General features: G+C 55.8%; 1 protein-coding gene across 1 annotated transcript in view; it reads right to left on the reverse strand.

Annotated features, from left to right (window-relative positions):
- The window catches only part of STX1A (syntaxin 1A), a gene marked incomplete at its 3' end in the record, with an annotated part of 98,130 nt that overhangs the window by 67,004 nt on the left and 12,553 nt on the right, over nucleotides 1-18,573 (reverse strand). Inside the window, exons 2-3 of the mRNA XM_082493228.1 lie at nucleotides 13,448-13,525; nucleotides 12,161-12,260 (exon numbers count right to left, since the gene is read on the reverse strand). Of these exons, the coding sequence (XP_082349354.1) occupies nucleotides 12,161-12,260; nucleotides 13,448-13,525 (178 nt within the window). The remainder of the gene's footprint in view (nucleotides 1-12,160; nucleotides 12,261-13,447; nucleotides 13,526-18,573) is intronic.

Consider the following 18,573-nt stretch of genomic DNA (forward strand, 5'->3'; position numbering starts at 1 on the left):
CTTCCTCCACCGCCTGCCAAGCCTGAGAGCTAACAGCATTAGAAATCACAGTAGTTTTCATGCCACGCGGAGCACAGAAGGGGATGGGGAGGGGATCCTGGCTGCTGTAAGCAGACAGGAGAAACTCAGCGACAGGTCAGAGTCAAAAGCGAGCAGTGCCACTGCAACGCATGTCCCCATGTCACCCAGCATCCCACCCGCTGGGGCCAGCACCGCAGCCCAGCTCGTGGCCCAGCAGAGCAGGGCTCCTCTTCTCCCCCCCCTCCAGCTTCCAGGGCCCAGCCAGCACCAACCACTATGAACCCAGCAGGGAGAGGCGAGGAGAGCCCCAGGACAGCCCCATGCCTCCCAACATGCAACCCAGCCTGCTGAACCCAGCACTTGCTGGAAGAGCCCCAGCCTGCCCACCCCACTGGCCAAGAACAGCTAAACTCTTCCAGCCCGTGCAGCGAAGGACGCAGCTGCCATAGCCCCTCTCAGTTTTGCTCCTTTCCCTTCTTCCTCCCTCTTTCCAACTTCCCCGGGACAAACACCTCAGGCTGCAGGAGATGGCAGGCAGCCTTACCACGCAGGCAGGACAACCAGCGTGGCACACCGCAGCTCTGGCACGGCTCGGCTTGGCTCACCCACCCACCTGGATGTGCTTCTGGAGCTTGCCTGGACCCGGTCCTGGCTCAAGGACCAGCCAAGGCTGGTAAGCACGAGGGGAGGAGACACAGAGGGAGCAGGGACAAACTCACACGCAGGCAAAAGAAGCCAGCGGAGAAAGATGTGAGGGTGCAACAGGCAGTGGGGCTGGGGGCAGTGATGGCCCGATGTCTCCTCAACCCCAGGGCCGCTCACCTCCTGCCAGTCGCTCTGTCCCAAAACCCACGGGACACAGGAAGAACAGGGGCCGCAGTACCGTCCCGGGGCTACACTGCTCACAAGCTCGAGAAGTGGGCCTGTGTGACCCTCATGAGGTCCAACCAGGCCAAGTGCAGGGTCGTGCACCTGGGTCAGGGCAATCCCCAGTACCAAGAGAGGCTGGGGGATGAAGGGATGGAGAACAGCCCTGAGGAGATGGACTTGTGGGTGAAAAGCTCATCATGATCTGGCAATGTGTGCTTGCAGCCCAGAAAGCCATATCCTGGGCTGCATCCCCAGCAGCGTGGCCAGCAGGGCGAGGGGGGGGATGCTCCCCCTCTGCTGCGCTCTGCTCTGGGGAGACCCCCCTACAGTGCTGCCTCCAGCTCGGGGGGGGGGGGGGGGGGGGGGGGGGGCAACAGCAGAAGGACACGGAGCTGTTGGAGTGGGGCCAGAGGAGGCCACAAAGATGATCTGAGGATGGAGCCCCTCTGCTGGGAGGACAGGCTGGGAGAGTTGGGGGGTTCAGCCGGGAGAAGAGAAGGCTCCGGGGAGACCTTACTGTGGCCACTCAATACTTAAAGGGGGCTTATAGGAAAGATGGGGACAGACTTTTTAGTAGGGTCTGTTGCGATAGGACAAGGGGTCATGGCTTTAAACTAAAAGAGGGAAAATTCAGTCTAGATATAAGGAAGACATTTTTTACACTGAGGGTGGTGAGACGCTGGCCCAGGTTGCCCAGAGAGGTGGTGGATGCCCCATCCCTGGCAACATTCAAGGCCAGGTTGGACAGGGCTCTGAGGTCTAGTTGAAGATGTCCCTGCACATTGCAGGGTGGTTGGACTTGATGACCTTTCAAGGTCCCTTCCAACCCAAACCATTCTATGATTCCATGAAGAAGCACAAAGCCAAGGAGCCACACGAGCTCTCCTGTGCTACGACAGCAGCAGCAGTACCTCTGCAGCAAGGACAGGCTTCTGCTCCAAAAGTTACCTCCTCCTTGCTCACAATGCAAGGGGCTCTGGGGTGCCACGGGATGCACAGCTCAAAGGAGATCAAGTTTTTCAGCAAAAGCTGCACCTTGTGACAGCAATAACACATCTTCCAGGAGTGCCACTAAATGTTTGGTCTAAATTAAGACCAAAATAATTACAGAGCAGCTGATTTTTACTCTTTTTTTATGTTGCCATGAATCAGACTACAGTTAATTGATATATACTCTGCATTCGCTCGGTGTTGCAGATCACCCAGCGTTGTTCAGGGTGACAGAGCAGACAATAGGTGCTGGCAATCGCAAAGCTCAGGCGTGTAGGGGGGCTGCACGGCTGCTGCCCGGTAAAAGGGAATCTCACCTGGACTAACACGTGGCACATCAAGGGGCCACAAAAGAAAAAGCCACACGGGCACAAGGGACAGAGGACAGAGATGTCCCAGGCACCCTCGCTACGGCGTTGGGATGACGCACAGAAAGTCCATGCATCCTATTCCTGTGGGCAGCACCTGAGGGCTGGCAGCAGATGCCACTGTGCCGGGTGTGACGCAGCTGCAGGAGCCTCAGGCAGGTCCATCCTGAATGGTGGCAGTGGCCAGGGAAGGTGAGGACCAGCATGAGCATCTCTGCACCCACATTTGCCCCTGCTCCGCCTGCACCCTGCGATACCTGCTGAATCTGTGCCAAGAGGTGCTGGGCTGGTTTAGCGCTGAAGGAAGGCGTTTCGCCAGCTTGTTCCCCAGCTCCACTAGGGATCCTCCGGAGACACTAGGGAGGACTGGACTGTCCACTCCCTGGACAGTCATCTCCACAGCCCAACATAGAGCCTCACCTCTTGTTCACAGGCAAAGGTGCCACCACGACCCACCAACCCTTATTTTGTCCATCTCCTTCAAACACTCATAACCTGCACGTGCCCAGGCCAACCACCCACTAGTCAATCACGAGAAGCCCTGGCCCATCCCGCACAGACAGACCCCAACTTCCACAGGGGTAGCAAAATGACAAGGTAAGAGAAGAGCAACCCAGTCTGAAAAGCTCAAGAAATGATCATAGAATCGTAGAATGGTTTAGGTTGGAAAGGACCTTGAAGATCATCCAGTTCCAACCCCCCTGCCATAGGCAGGGACACCTCCCACCAGACCAGGTTGCCCAAGGCCATGTCCAGCCTGGCCTTAAACACCTCCAGGGATGGGGCCTCAACAACCTCTCTGGGCAACCTGTTCCAGTGCCTCACCACTCTCAAAGTGAAAAACTTCCTAATGTTCAATCTGAACCTGCCCTCTTCCAGTTTAAAGCCATTCCCCCTCGTCCTATCGCTACATGCCCCAGTAAAAAGCCCTTCCCCAGCTCTCCTGTAGGCCCCCTTTAGGGACTGGAAGGCCGCAGTAAGATCTCCCCGGAGCCTTCTCTTCTCCAGGCTGAACAGCCCCAACTCTTTCAGCCTCTCCTCATAGGAGAGGTGCTCCAGCCCGCGGATCATCCTCGTGGCTCTCCTCTAGACACGCTCCAGCAGGTCCATGTCCTTGTTATGTTGGGGACTCCAGAGCTGGATGACCAGCAGCAAGGACCCCCAGAAAATCCTGAAAACCTCACGCCCCGGGGTACCCCAGCCCTTCAAAACCAGAACTGGGGCAGGCAATGGGGACAGGGAAGGCAGGGATTGCACTAAGCCCTTGCAAAATGACTGAGCTGCTGCGTGGACCTGACAGGATGAAGCCAGAAGGGCAAACAGCTATTTAAGCTAAATATATTTGTTCTTCGGATGATGTTGGTATGTAGATCGATCATAAATAGATTCAGGCTGGAAAACAAGAACTACCAGGAGAAGAAACCAAACTCGTTCAAGATGGAGCTGGAGAAACGCATGAAAGGGTGACAAATACATCTCTCTATGACACAGAGACAGGATGCAGCCACCCGAGGCAGCCCCTGAGCATTGCCATAATGACCACGGACATCATCAGTGCAGCTCTGCTCGGGATGCCCAAGCCCATGGGAGGTGTTGGAGCCACTCTGCAGGAGCTCCTGGACCTCCCTGGGGGGCAGAGGAACCTTCCGTCCCTGCACCAAGCACCCCTCCAGTTTCTCCATCTCACACCAGGTTTGCTACGGCAGGCAGTGCCAGCAGAGCCACGGGGCCATCCCCTGCCATGGCTGCACCGAGCACGGGGTGCAAAGACAGTCTGAGAATACCTTCCCTTAGGGACCTGCCCAGAGGAGGAAGAGGAGCAGGAGACAGGGATGCAGGATGCTGAGAAACATGGGCAGTATATGGCACCTGCTCCTCACCAGGCCCAGGAGCGCCCCTGTGCCCTCCCACACATCCCACTGCCAGCATGACGACGTGCATCTTTGCCACAATGCAGCTTCTCATTGTGGTGTCAACTCACCTGCCTCAAAGAAATGGCGGGAGAAAGCAGGCAGGCAGCAGGACCACTGTTCTCAGCACTGCATGCAGCAGGGACCATCACAGGGGAGGAAGATGGGGCTCCCCACTACTCCTCCCCACGCAAGCAGTGTCTAGTGAAGTGCGTGCTCCCTGGGTCCTGCAGCTAGCAGGCAGCTCTGCTGCCATGCCATGCCCAGCCAACCTCATGGAGACTGAAGAATCACCTCTGTTGGTGAGGACCCTGCCATCTACAACCTGCATTGATGTCCTCCCCATCCCCAGCCCTGCTCTGGGAGGTGTGGTGAGCAAACCAGAACTGTCATAGAATCATAGAATTAGTGAGGTTGGAAGGGACCTTTAAGATCATCAAGTCCAACCGTTAACCTACCCTGATAAAAACACCACCACTTCTAAACCATGTCCCTAAGCACCTCATCTACCCTTTTCTTAAAGACCTCCAGGGATGGTGAATCCACCACCTCTCTGGGCAGCCTATTCCAATGTTTAATAACCCTTTCAGTGAAAAAATGCTTCCTAATATCCAATCTAAACCTGCCCTGACATAACTTGAACCCGTTTCCTCTTGTCCTATCACTTGTCACCAGGGAGAAGAGGTCAGCTCCCATCTCTCTAAAACCTCCTTTCAGGTAGTTGTAGAGGGTGATAAGGTCTCCTCTCAGCCTCCTCTTCTCCAGGCTAAACAACCCCAGATCCCTCAGTCGTTCCTCATAAGGTTTGTCCTCCAGACCCTTCACCAGCTTTGTAGCCCTTCTCTGGACACGCTCCAACACCTCAATGTCCTTCTTGTAGTGAGAGGCCCAAAACTGAACACAGTACTCGAGGTGAGGCCTCACCAGTGCCGAGTACAGGGGGATGATTACTTCCCTAGTCCGGCTCACCACACTATTCCTGACGCAGGCCAGGATGGTGTTGGCCGCCTTGTTGTCCAACCTCCCTGGGCCACTCACGATTTTACGTCCCTCAAACTGACTCCACACCTTGCCATCCAACCAGGTCAAGTGCAAGGTCCTGCACCAGCGTCGGGGCAACCCCCAGTACAGACTGGGGGATGGAGGGAGAGAGAGGGTGGGAAGGAGGGAGGGAGGGAGGGAGGGAGGGAGAGCAGCCTGTGGGGAAGGACTGGGAGAGACTGGTGGGTGACAAACGGGACATCAGCCGGCAATGTGCACTCACAGCCCACAAAGCCAAGCGTCTCCTGGGCTGCATCCCCAGCAGCGTGGCCAGCAGGGCCAGGGAGGGCATGCTCCCCCTCTGCTCCGCTCTCCTCACACCCCCCTGCAGCACCGCCTACAGCCCTGGGGGCCCCAGCACAAGGCAGGCGCGGACCTGGGAGAGACGGCCCACAGGAGGCCACCAAAATGGTCCCAGGCCTGCAACACCTCTGCTGTGGACAAAGGCTGAGAGAGTTGGGGGTGTGCAGCCGGGAGAAGAGACGTCTCCGTGCAGACCTCACTGCGGCCGCTCAGGCCTTGAAGGGGCCTTATAGGAAAGAGGGAGAGAGACTTTTGACCAGCGCCTGCAGGGACAGGACAAGGGGCAGCGGTTCTAAACGGAACGAGGGTGGGGTGAGGATGGACATGGGGAAGAAATGTTGTACCGTGAGGGTGGTGAGGCCCTGGCGCAGGTTGCCCCGAGAAGCCGTGGCTGCCCCATCCCTGGAGGTGTTCAAGGCCAGGTTGGACGGGGCTTGGAGCAACCTGGGCTGGGGGGAGGTGTCCCTGCCCAGGGCAGGGGGTTGGAGTGGATGATCTCTGAAAGTCCCTTCCAACCCAAAACTGTGAGTCTATCCCTGCTTCAGGCTGAGAAGCTGGAGATGCCTTTGCAATGCCCCTGTACTGCACCGAGGATGAACCCCGCAGCCCGGCCAGCACCAAAATCCTCACCTGGCCAGATCTGAGCAGGACACAGCCGGGGCAGGGGCAGCACTGATGAGGCTGCAGATGTGGGTTGTGAGCAGCGCAGTGCACGCAGGGACATGCTGCTTTGCTTTCTGTGTCCGAGAGATACCTGGACACCCTTCACCAGCTCCTTTGCTCTGCAAGGGCCACACTTGCTTCACCACAGCTTTGGCTCCTCTCACCTCCATTTCTGAGGTCTACTGAAGTCCAGGCAAGCCAGGAGAAGCAGCACAGAGGGTGGAGGAGCAAAGAGAAGTCCGAAGAACAAAGTCAGGCTTTCCATCAAAACCCTCAATTGTCCTCTCACACCGTTCCTCCCAAAAGAGAATCACAGTAGCCTGAGCCTGAAGCCTCCAATGCAGCATGATTGCAATTCCTGGTCCTCAAGGAACCCTCCTCTCTGCCCTGGTGGGACCAGGCACCAGGGGGAATGCACTCCCAGAAAAACCACTCCACAGAGGGTAACAGAGCTAACAGGACAGAGAAAGCAGTGCCCGAGGAGGGCAGCTCCAGCAAGAACCAGCTGCAGCCTCCCTTCCTCCCTGACAGTGCCTGAGCTGCATCTCCTCTAAGCAAAGTGGGCTTCCAGCTGCGACACCTACCAAAAGGACCTGGTGAGTAGCAAGGTTATGCTTACACGAAAGCACAGAGCCTGCTCAGAGACATCTAGCCGAAGCCTAGGCACCAAGACAACTCCAAATTGCCTTTTTGGCACTGGCCAGTGTTGCCTCAATGCATTAGACAGAGGTGAGCAGCTATGATTTGTCTTTCTTGACCACCTGGCACATCTCTCTGCCAGGAGATGGTCTGCTAGGAATTACAGAGGCCATTCTCCAAATAACTCAAATCTCCTCCAGCAGACGGAGAGCCTAAACAAAGTCACCCGGGACCTGCGCCCTGGTGTCCAAAGCCACCACTACGAGTCTGCACAGCTTCAATTATGAAACTGGAGGTCAAGCGTACACGCAACTGTACCGCCTCATAGAGGAAGTTCATAGAGAGTAGAGCCATAATGGGCTTACTTTCAAGTCTGAAATATTTACTGGGTCTTCTGAAGCCTGCGGAGATGGACTGAGCTCAGAGGCTGAAAGACACAACTTCATACGTGAGGATTTACGTTCCCGGAGGCAATTTATTCAGGAAAAGCATCCATTACATGATGCAGCACCGAGGAGTGGCAGAGCATGGCCACGGGGAGAGACGCGACGCATGGAGAAGACGAATAGCACAGAAGTCCTTCCTGACCTCTCCAGGAAAAAAAAAAAAAAAAAAAAAAACAAACCCCAAAACTCACATCATTTCATTCCTCTCTGATTGGCAACTTTCCATGCAAAGCCACCTCCTCTGGGAAGCGGCCCAGACAAAGGACCAAGGACAAACAGCCTGCTTCGAGCACCAGGAGCGACAACAGATGCAGCAGCTCACTGGGAAGGATTTTAGGAACAGGTTTATCAGGAGCTGTGACTCAAATCAGGAGTAGCAGCAGCAATGGCTCCGACCTGAGGAGGAATACAGCCCCTCAGCCGCTCTGAGCCCACCCGTGTCCTGACATAATGCTGCCCACCCCGCGGTGTGGAGCTGCTCAGCGGGGAGACCCTCCCAGTCCCCCCGCAACTGGGCACCAGCCCGCTGGAGCTGCAAGGTGCAGGCAGGCGGGGGGCTGCCACCTTGCCGGCACGATGGCAAAGCCAGCCAGCTGCCCACCCACCGGGTGCCAAAATAAGCCCAGGCAGCAGCAGCAACGTGGATCTGAGAACAGTCTGTGCAGCCAGAAGAGGGATCAGCAGGAAGGGAGGGGAGGGGAGGGGAGGGGAGGGGAGGGGAGGGGAGGGGAGGGGAGGGGAGGGGAGGGGAGGGGAGGGGAGGGGAGGGATGAGCCCTTCTGTGAAACACAGACCCAGCCCAGCACCTCCACCCCACGCCAGGCAGGTGGATAAATCCAGGTCTCCCATAGACACCTGGACCTCACCTTCTTCTGCAACAGCAGAGTACGTGCAGGAGAGCACCAAGGGCTCGATCTGCCTGAGCAAACAGTCATTTAAGACACAGGGTTCCAGTAGGACTGTACCTGTGGAGTCTCTCTTCTATCAAGAGACCCTGAAAAAGCAGCAAGCAATTCAGCCAGCAGACACTGTACGTCCATCCGTCCATCCCTCCCTCCTTCCCTCCTCTCAGTGCTCAAATGGCAGCTCCAACCACTGTTCATCCGTTTCCCAAATTACCAGGCCAGTTCTGTCCTGATCTTCTGAAGCCCCACTCCAAGGCCCTCCAGCTCTACGAGGGACTTGCCAGCGGCGTTTAAGGAGTTTGTATCTCTCGAAGAAGGAACTGCACCACACCAAACTGAGCTGCGCTATGCACAGCACATTTGCCTCCCAACAAGAACGAGGAGTCTGTGTCTTTCTTCTGATATCCTGGAGGCTGACTCCCCATCATCTTTGTAGTGGAGGTCTCACATGATGCTAAAGCGCTTAGAGACTACTAAGAAATAACTGAGGTGCTGTTCCAGAAGGGACAAGCAGCACCCCAAATCCCCTGTGAGTTTGGCCCCGGCATAGAGCAATGTCTTGCCTTGATTGTCATCATAGGTGTCACTCACTCGCCACGTTAAAAAGCAAACACTAGTCAGCACACACCAAGACCAGTCTTTCACCACCTCCATTTTAGTGCCCCTTGGCTGCATCCCCCTTTCATGCCTCTTGGAAACATTGCTTCTTAATTTCCAAATTAAGCTCAGTAAATTCACTTCCCTGGGTTACAAGCCTTTGCATTAATTACCAGGTTCTCCGTGGGCTCAGGAGCACAGGGAAGCGGGGTGGGGGCTGCCAGGCACTGTGCCGGCACCCACTGTTCCCCACTTCACTGCCATGGGCCCCTGCACTGCCGCCATCCCACCAAAGCGCAGTACTGAGCTCCAGCCAAGGTTAACACAGAGGTTAATCCCGTCACTGGTTGAACTTCTGCCACGGTTCGTGCGTCTCAACCAGGGGTTGAAGGAGCAGACAGACGCGGAGCGATGCTGCTCTCCCTCTGGCTGAGTCTCCGGGAAATGGAAAAGCTACAAGTGGTACATCATCAGTTATCACAGAATGGTTTGGGGTGGATTGGACCTTTAAAGATCACCCAGTCCATCCCTGAGTTATCCCAAGAGCTGACCCACGGTCCCATAAGACAGCACATGGCCTGCTCTTACAAGTCAACATGAGTTTAATGCCTCTCTAGATCATCTACGCAGATCCCTGCAGCTATGCCCAACATTTTCTCCTGTCCTGAGGACAATGAGGACCATTTCCAACACCCCACCCCCAGGTATAGAGGGAGAGAAGGGAGCAGTGCTCAGAGGGGGTGCACGTCCTGCTCCAGCAATGCTGGCACATGGGTGCTGCCATAGGAACATAGCTGAGCTGACACCACACCACCTGCAGCACCAGCATGAAGCAGCCTGGGGGAGCTGGAGGCTGGTCTGAGATAACACCCGGCATCCACCCAGCTGAGAGGGGTCAGTTGTAGGGAAGCAGCTCTTGCTGATTTGTGGTGATGCTCTGTGAGGAGTGGGCCCATGCGAACCTCGTGAAGTTCAACCAGGCCAAGTGCAAGGTCCTGCACCAGCGTCGGAGCACCCCCAGTACCAGCACAGACTGGGGAATGGATGGATGGATGGATGGATGGATGGATGGATGGATGGATGGATGGATGGATGGATGGAGAGCAGCCTGTGGGGAAGGATGGGGGGAGACTGGTGGGTGACAAATGGGACATCAGCCATGTGCACTCACAGCCCACAAAGCCAAGCGTCTCCTGGGCTGCATCCCCAGCAGCGTGGCCAGCAGGGCCAGGGAGGGCATGCTCCCCCTCTGCTCCGCTCTCCTCACACCCCCCTGCAGCACCGCCTACAGCCCTGGGGGCCCCAGCACAAGGCAGGCGCGGACCTGGGAGAGACGGCCCACAGGAGGCCAAGCAGGGGGTTGGACTGGGTGATCTTTGAGGGTCCCTTCCAACCCAAACCACTCTGTGATTCTGTGAGTCTGTCTACCATTGAGTACTTGATCAGCCCCAATGCATCTCCTGGACACACCACAATATTACAAAGCACTAATTTCTCAACAAGGTGTGGACTCTTCTTTCGCTGCCCAAACAGTTTTTGGCATTATAAACCGAATTTTCTACAACACCAAGGTAACACTGTAAAACAAAACCAGAAGCACTCCCAATGTCCTGGATGCTTCTGGAAGCCACGTCAATGTCACGGTATCTTGTTCTCTACAGATCTCAGACTTTTAAATAGATTATTATGCTTTTAGGCCACGAGTGCCCTTTGCAGCCTGAGCTCTGGCTCAGCCCCGAGCGGACACGGTGCCGATGCACGCTGTATGAGCCCAGCAGCCAAAAGCAAAGCAATGACAGCTCTTCCCTGAAAACACCCAAACAGAAACACTGCAAAATCTTACAGTGCAAGCACAGACCAAAAGAGCCTAGAGGATGACTGAGCAACAGTCTGAGACACGTGAATTCCCTTGAGAAAATCCCTCGCTTCCAGGCTCGGCCAAGTGAATTTGAGCTGAGGAGCAGCTGCCAGGAGAGGGGAGTGTGAGACAATTTAGGAAGAATCAAGTTCCACCAAGCAATTAGCAATATGTGCTGATTTGACACAGGGCTGGACACCAGAAAATGTGCATACAGACAACCTCCTGAGACCTCTAGAAACAATTCACAGGTTGGATATGAGCAGACGTGGAATTGCACTGGGCAAATGAAGAGAAGCGGATGGGAGGAGGGCAGATGGCAAGATAGAGACGTAGTCTTCGCTTTCCAGCCCCCTAATCACACCTTTGCGCCACTGCCACTGCAGCCTGGAGGGCACAAGCAGCATTCAGCTCTTCAGCAGTCACCCACTGGCCCATGAAAGCAACACCTCTGCCAATGACAAGGGCTGCCGGCAGCTCGGAGCCGTCCTGTGCAGCCAACCCCTGCAACCACCAGCCCTGCAACCACCAGCACCGTGAGGAAGGTGGACGAAGGAGAGCCCGCATGGGCTTACAGCAAGACTGAAGGACAGAAGACGTTCAAATGATGTCCCTCAGCAGGTAAGCCTGTCCAGTGGTCCAGCCCTGAACCCCGGTCCAGCCCCACCGATAAGCTGCTCTGCTCAGCTGTGCTCACCCCTGCTCTCCCTTGCACAGCTCAGCACCTTGGTCCCACTGCTCCCCAACGAGGGGTTTGCAGACATCAAAGCTGGAAAGCCCCTGCATTAAGGAAGCCCAGCTGACCCCATCAACCCCAGGTGCTCTGCCAGTGCCAGATCCTCCAGCTCCCCAGGGAGATGCACTGCTCGCACCCGCGGACACGGGAACTCATCACCCACAGCTCTAACTCTGCCAGATCCTGCAGACTCCCAAATGTTGCCACGTCTTGGGTGCTGCTATACTTAACTTCTGTTCCTGGCAACAAACCTCTTCTCAGGAACACAAGACTGGGGAAGAAAACAGCGATACATCAGTAAGGTCCGGAAAGGACAGACTATTTGGCCAGCCAGCAACAAAATGTCCTTCAGGACAGAGAGCACAGCGTCACAGGTGCACACTGTGGGCTCAAAAGAAGAGCTGAACCGTTTCTGGGCCAAGCAGGCAACGCTCAGCCTGTTCTGCAAGTGCTGCCTCATCCAAGTACCCTCTCCTGGCAGCCCTGGGCAAGACAATGGTCAACCAGCATAAAAATAGCCACTTGCTCTTTTCAGCCTCCACGTTGCCCCATCCTTCAGGAATTCCACTCCAGCAGCCTCACTGGACCCTCACCACCTCTCAAGGTCAGAAAGTCATCAGCCATCCCTCCACCTTCTCCCCACGCAGGTCCCAACCCTCCCTCACTGCGGCCATCAGCCACCTCAGCAGCTTGTGGCTTTCCAGCCATGGCCACCTGAAGACAGGAGGACTTCTGTCTGACTCTGTCCGCCCCACAAGCGGCCCAGCCCAGCCAGGTGCCTGCGGGGACACAAGCAGATCACGGCTCACTCACTCTCGTCGGGGTTGGGCGAAGCAAGAATGGCACTGTGCTTCCTCTTCACTTCCTCCACATTCTCCGAAATTTTATCGATGAACCCTCGAATTTCTTCCACCTGTGGGGATGGACAACAAGACAAGTCTCCTGTGAGAGGCCTGGACTTTTGGAAAGGGGAGGGATTATTAAACCCTATCCCAAAGCAACCATGACACATCTGAACCACAGCAAATATCCTCCTGGACAAATATTTTCCAGCTGGATCCTCAAACTGTAGGACCGCTGTGAAATCACACCTTCCACATCACAGCAGCCAGCGGTGCAGTCACAGCACTGTAATACAGACACTACGCCCTGTATCCTTTGCGATGCACTGAGAAACATTTGGGATTTATTTAAATTAGCATCAGATCTATGGATTCCCAGACTCCGCACCTCCGGCATGGAGAATATTACTGAGGTTGCTGAAGCCAGACTTGGTCCTGGCTCAGTCCTCATGGCTCTTTGCCATGGGGGCTGAGAAGCCCACTTTGACCCTCATGCATCCGCCAGGGAGGCCAAATTTGCAGCAAATGTGCACTAGCATGTTCCTTGCACTCCTGTACTACAAGGAGACACGCCAGCATAGCCAAGAGGGGGAACCTCTACTTGTGTCCTCTGCCTGCTGGGCTGCCCACCCTCTAGCTATGTCTTCTCCTTCGACTCACACCACCACTTTGCTCATCTTCCTCCATCTGCACATCAGATTTTTTTCCTTCCCCACTCCATTGCCTGCTCAGATACATTTTAACACCCCCTACACACATGCCATGCTAAGGGTGTGCTAAAAATCCACATACAGATCTTACAGCCACCCACATGCCAGAAGACAACCTCTTGTTTGGTAACGAGAGGCACAAAATTAAATCAATCCCATGCAGAAACTGCTACTCCGCAGAGGTGCTTTCAGGAGAGGTTTGAGAGCTGGTCCGCTTTAGTGGCAGGCTGGAGGAAGGCAGGCTGCAAGGCTCACCCGCTCCGTTTCTGGAGGAGGAGGTGGCACAGCAAAGCATCCATAGGGCCAGGTAAGCCCACAACAGCCCCCGGTCTGCGTGGAAGCCTTCTTCCTGCTAATCAGCACTCTGAGCGTAACCCCCGAGGACCCCGAGCATCAGCTGAGCGGCATCAGCCAGGGCAGGACCTCCACCGCGACCGCTGCTCCCCACCTGTGGTGGAAGCCCATACCAGAGCCCGGCAGCCTGCTCCAGCGCTAAGAGACAGGTCTGAATGGGCTTTAAAGCTGCACTAGGGAAACAAACCCCTCACCTGCTCAAAGAACTCATCCATGAAGCGGTCTCGGTCCACACTGACGGTGACTTCATCATCATCGTCACTGTCCTTCGCCTGCAACGACACAGAGAGAGGCATCAACAAGTGCTTCCTGCAAAGTTTGCAGCTCCATTTCAGAAGCTCCTCAAGGGCATCTTCCCCTTCTCCTTTGCTCACTTGCTCCCAGGAGCTGGGACAAACGCCAGCCAGAGCGTGGGACACCCTGGCCGCTTCCACACCAGAGCACTACGGACACCAAGAGAGCAGAGGACGGCCAGCTCCAGCAATAAAGGCACGACACAAAATACCACTGCAGCCAGTTGCCACACCGCGTGGCCTCCCATGGCAAGCACAGAACAAGACTACCATTTACGGAGACCAGCATTTACAGAGAGCTGGAGGGGCAAACTTAATGAGCTACACTCAGCTGTGCGTGAGCACAACAGCTCTGCTGACAGCAGTGATGGGAAAACACATGGGGTGCTGCAAGGGGAAAGCACAAGCGATACTGCGATGGGAAATCATGAGGGATGCTGTGGAGTGCAGGAAAGATGGGAGAGAACAGAAAATACAACCAGTAAAGCCACAGCAAGGAAATGAGGGGTTGTCCTTGTCTGCAGCAGTGTGTGTGTCATTGTCACCAGAGACGAAAACACCTCCCATCCCACTGAGGCAGAGGACACGAGCTCACAGGGGAAAGAAAAATTACAGTCCTCTGTATGAGGAGACATTTAAAAGATTATTATCCAAAGCAGATACATGACGGAGGGAAATGGAAAATTAATGGGGTGGAAAAGTTTCTTCTTACTCCATCTTCACTAGGGAGAAGGAGCCCATGGGATGGAGATTTAAGAGAGAGGATTGTCTCTGCTCATCTCGTAACTGTCCCACATTTTGCAGACGGTTACACATCACCCCGTGGCCCCTTTGCACTTTGCAGACTTAGCCAATACAGCCTCCAGAGAGATGCCTCTTGAAATAAGTCAGATGAAATACCTACCCTTCCCCCTAAAATTGGCTTTTCAACCTAGTGTGCTGATTTGGATGGAGTCACCCAGAGGAGATCTCAGCTTTCAGCCTTGCCACCGCTCATGGCACCCTTTGCTTTGGTAACCACTTCATAAATGGCTTATCCAAGACCTCGAGACTCGAGAGCTACCACAATTCAAGGGAAAATCCCACCTTGACAAGGAAAACCAGGAGCATTTCTGCCCTGACCCATCACTCTGTGGGCACAAAGAAGAAATGTTCCCTGAAGCCAGGAATTCAGAATTTGTCCATTTTGGGCCATAGCCAGGCCCCATGCCAGGGCTCAGCAGGCAGGAGCTGCCTGCACAGCGAGGCTGGGGCACGGCAGGGGCCGCCAGCCCAGGAATGGTCGATGCATTTAGATTTTGATGGAGCTGGGTGAGATCAACCTGTGGATGAGCACCTAGAGCTTTCTCCTGCTTTGACTTGGATCTCTTCCCCACGTTGCTAAAAATACACCATCGTGCTGGGAATATGTACCAGGAGAGGGGTCAGTGACCCCCTGCCTACACAGGCACAGAAACATAGAATCATGGAATAGTTTGGGTTGAAAGGGACCTTGAAAGGCCATCTAGTCCAACCACCCTGCAATGTGCAGGGACATCTTCAACTAGACCTCAGCCAGGTCTAGACGCAGCCCCAGGGCCAGGAGCAGGATTTGGCCGTGGGTTCTGTTATCCGTTGGCCTGCACTCCGATGCCACCAGGCAGCCAGGCTGGAGGGACCCGCACCCTCTCCGCCCTCCGTCCCCTGCCATCGCAGCTCCAGCCTTGCTCAAAACCCGCCTTAGCAAAGTAACGGCTGTCACCCTCAAGTCCCAGCTCCGCTGCTGAGCGTGTCATTCATTCACCTGTGAGCGAGCCCTGCATCATCAGCACAGCCTCTGCCAGCGGTAAGCAAAGGGCTGTTTGGGGTCCACAAATGGACGCAGAGCAATGCCTACGCCTGCGCCATCACTCCTGGAGCACCGCAGGCGCAGGTGAGCAGGAGCACTCACCATCGAGGTTAAAAAGCATCATCTCCTAAAGCTAGGAAGGACGTCTGCATGGATGGATGTTTGCAGTGCGGATGTAGCTACCAGCATTTCAGTTTACACACCACTAGAAATCCTGCTTGGTTTGTGCCGTGCTTGATATTAAGCATCAACTGCCTTCGATTAAGATGGGTGGTACTCAGAGCCCGTCAGACGGACAGTTAGAGCACCCTTAACTCCTGCACGGATTGAGAGACATTTTGCCAGAGCACGCAAATGGGCACAGTTTCTGCCTGCCTTGTGCTGGTGTAACCCCAAATGGCATGAGCAGTCACAAACTCCCACCTACATCCCTCCTCACCCGAGGACCTCAGAAATACATAATGCCAACAGATCCTGGGGACACACGTCACAAGTCATGGAAGATGCAGCCGCCAATGCAAACACCAGCCCTGAACACGTGCACCCCCAGGTCACAGCATCCTCCTTCCCACTGCTCCGTGCCAGTGACAAGGACATCCCCGAGAGCCCGTGGTCTCCACACATGGGCTTTCAGCTGTGGGGTGTCTTCTTCATTAGCTCAGTGCAATCGTTAGGCTGCTGGAGGTGGGTTGTGTTTCAGGGAGATTTCTCAGAGGAAATGGGGCTGTTATTCCACCTGACCTCCTGCACCCGCTATACCAGTCCTTCTCTGTGCTCCTTCCAGCTCTGCTGACTCCAGGAGTGTGCCTCAGGCAGCAGCCCATCACCTGTCCCATCCCCAGCACCAGCCATGGACAGCCTGGCCGGTCCCTGCATCTCACGGCACACAGCCCAGGACATCGTCCTGTCCAGAGGTTTACCCCACCGTGCAGGGGGCAGATGGCAGCTCTGCCAGGGCACACGTGTCCAGGCTGCAGCCCCTTGGCACGCACCCAACAGGACGGCATCCACAGGAAGGGGTCAAAGGAGAGGGGGCTGAGAGCAGCCTGTGGGGAAGGATGGGGGGAGACTGGTGGGTGACAAATGGGACATCAGCCGGCAATGTGCACTCACAGCCCACAAAGCCAAGCGTCTCCTGGGCTGCATCCCCAGCAGCGTGGCCAGCAGGGCCAGGGAGGGCATGCTCCCCCTCTGCTCCGCTCTCCTCACACCCCCCTGCAGCACCGCCTACAGCCCTGGGGGCCCCAGCACAAGGCAGGCGCGGACCTGGGAGAGACGGCCCACAGGAGGCCACCAAAATGGTCCCAGGCCTGCAACACCTCTGCTGTGGACAAAGGCTGAGAGAGTTGGGGGTGTGCGGCCGGGAGAAGAGACGGCTCCGCGCAGACCTCACTGCGGCCGCTCAGGCCTTGAAGGGGCCTTATAGGAAAGAGGGAGAGAGACTTTTGACCAGCGCCTGCAGGGACAGGACAAGGGGCAGCGGTTCTAAACGGAACGAGGGTGGGGTGAGGATGGACATGGGGAGGAAATGTTGTACCGTGAGGGTGGTGAGGCCCTGGCGCAGGTTGCCCCGAGAAGCTGTGGCTGCCCCATCCCTGGAGGTGTTCAAGGCCAGGTTGGACGGGGCTTGGAGCAACCTGGGCTGGGGGGAGGTGTCCCTGCCCGGGGCAGAGGGGTTGGAGTGGCTGACCTTTAACGTTCCTTCCAGCCCAAACCACTCTGCAATTGCGTGAAAGCCCCCTCCCAGGAGAGCAGGATGGGAAATACCAGCGAGCCTCTGCAGTCCTGGACAGGAAAATGCACCTCCATCACGACTTTACAACTTTTCCTGCACCTCTCCAGCTTTTTTTTTTCCTTCATTCTGGCAGGATATTACTTTGTGGGATTTTTTTGCCTCTTTCTGAAACCTGTGAGGAAAGCATTCCCCGTCATTAATTTCAAATGCAGGCATTTACTGTAACCACACAGGCCAGAAAGTCATGGCAACCAAAGAAAGGCAGCAGGTCAACATGCTGCCTGCGAAGATGACCATCTCCTTGGCACCTCTTGCCCATCCCTTCCACCTCCGAAACAGTCCTTCTCATTGGATGCAGGATGCCACACCGCTGCTTTGTCCCATCCAGCTGCCCACTGGACCATGCCATTCATTAGACCCAGAAATCATGGAGGAAGGCATCCACTGCCCAGGGAAAGGGTTTCTGCCAAAACCACACGCAGTCTTGTTGGAGGCACTTCTTTTTCCAAGGCAGCTCGCCCCCCAGGCGCAGCAGACTGCTGATGCATAGGCAGGGCGATGGTTATTTAGGGCAGGCACTGAATGCGGCGCTGCCCTGCTGCGCACGGGGAGAGCGGCACAAAAACCTGGCCAGGAGTCCTGCAAAAAGGAAATTACACGGATGAAGCCTGCTGGTCGGGAGGCCACGTCTCACTCCGGGCTGGAGAAGGGCACCATCTGTCCAACCCACGTCACTGGAAATACCCTCCGTGCCACGCCACCTCCGACACACGGCGTCAGGCTGATCGCCCGACACCCCCGCACGCGGGAAGCAGCAGCGGCATCAGCTGCGGGGCTAACCAGAACTTGAGGGGGAGGAGATGCCACCGGGCAGGCACAGCTTTCTGGGATGCAGGGTGCTGAAGAACCCTCTGCTCCCAGCATCTCCCTCTGGCCCGGGGCTCGGTCCAGGCACGCTGCTGGCCCTCGCAGGCACTTTCACCCCAGGCTTGCAGTGTCTTCCCATACACTGCTGCCAAAGCAGAAACAATATCAAAATACTTTTTAGATTTCCTTAGGAAGTGTCCACCCAGCCGACAGCATTTTGGCTTCATGCATCCCAGCTGTGAGCATCCCAGGTTTTCAAAGGCACATGGAAAGCTCCGGTCTGGGTCAAAGCTATCCGCTGGTGCTGCTCAACACAAGCAGCAAACAATTCACAGCCTTCAAAGGCCCGGGCTTACTTCCAGCGACAGGCGCAGAGCACGCACCCCCAACGCCATACGAGCACACCAGGCACACCACACTCCCGGTGCTTCTCAGCTGCCGAAACGGCCATCCACCCATCTCCGCATCCGCCAGGCACCTCGGACGTGTTCCAACCTCAGGGAGAGAGGAAAGAGAGCTACAGCAAAGCACTGCGAGTCTGAGTGCCTGAGGCGAGACTAGCTCTAAAACCAGCTTACAGCAGGCAACGAGCCCAAG

This window comes from Vanellus vanellus, assembly GCF_965231255.1.
Source record: "Vanellus vanellus genome assembly, chromosome: 19".
Lineage (NCBI taxonomy): Eukaryota > Metazoa > Chordata > Aves > Charadriiformes > Charadriidae > Vanellus > Vanellus vanellus.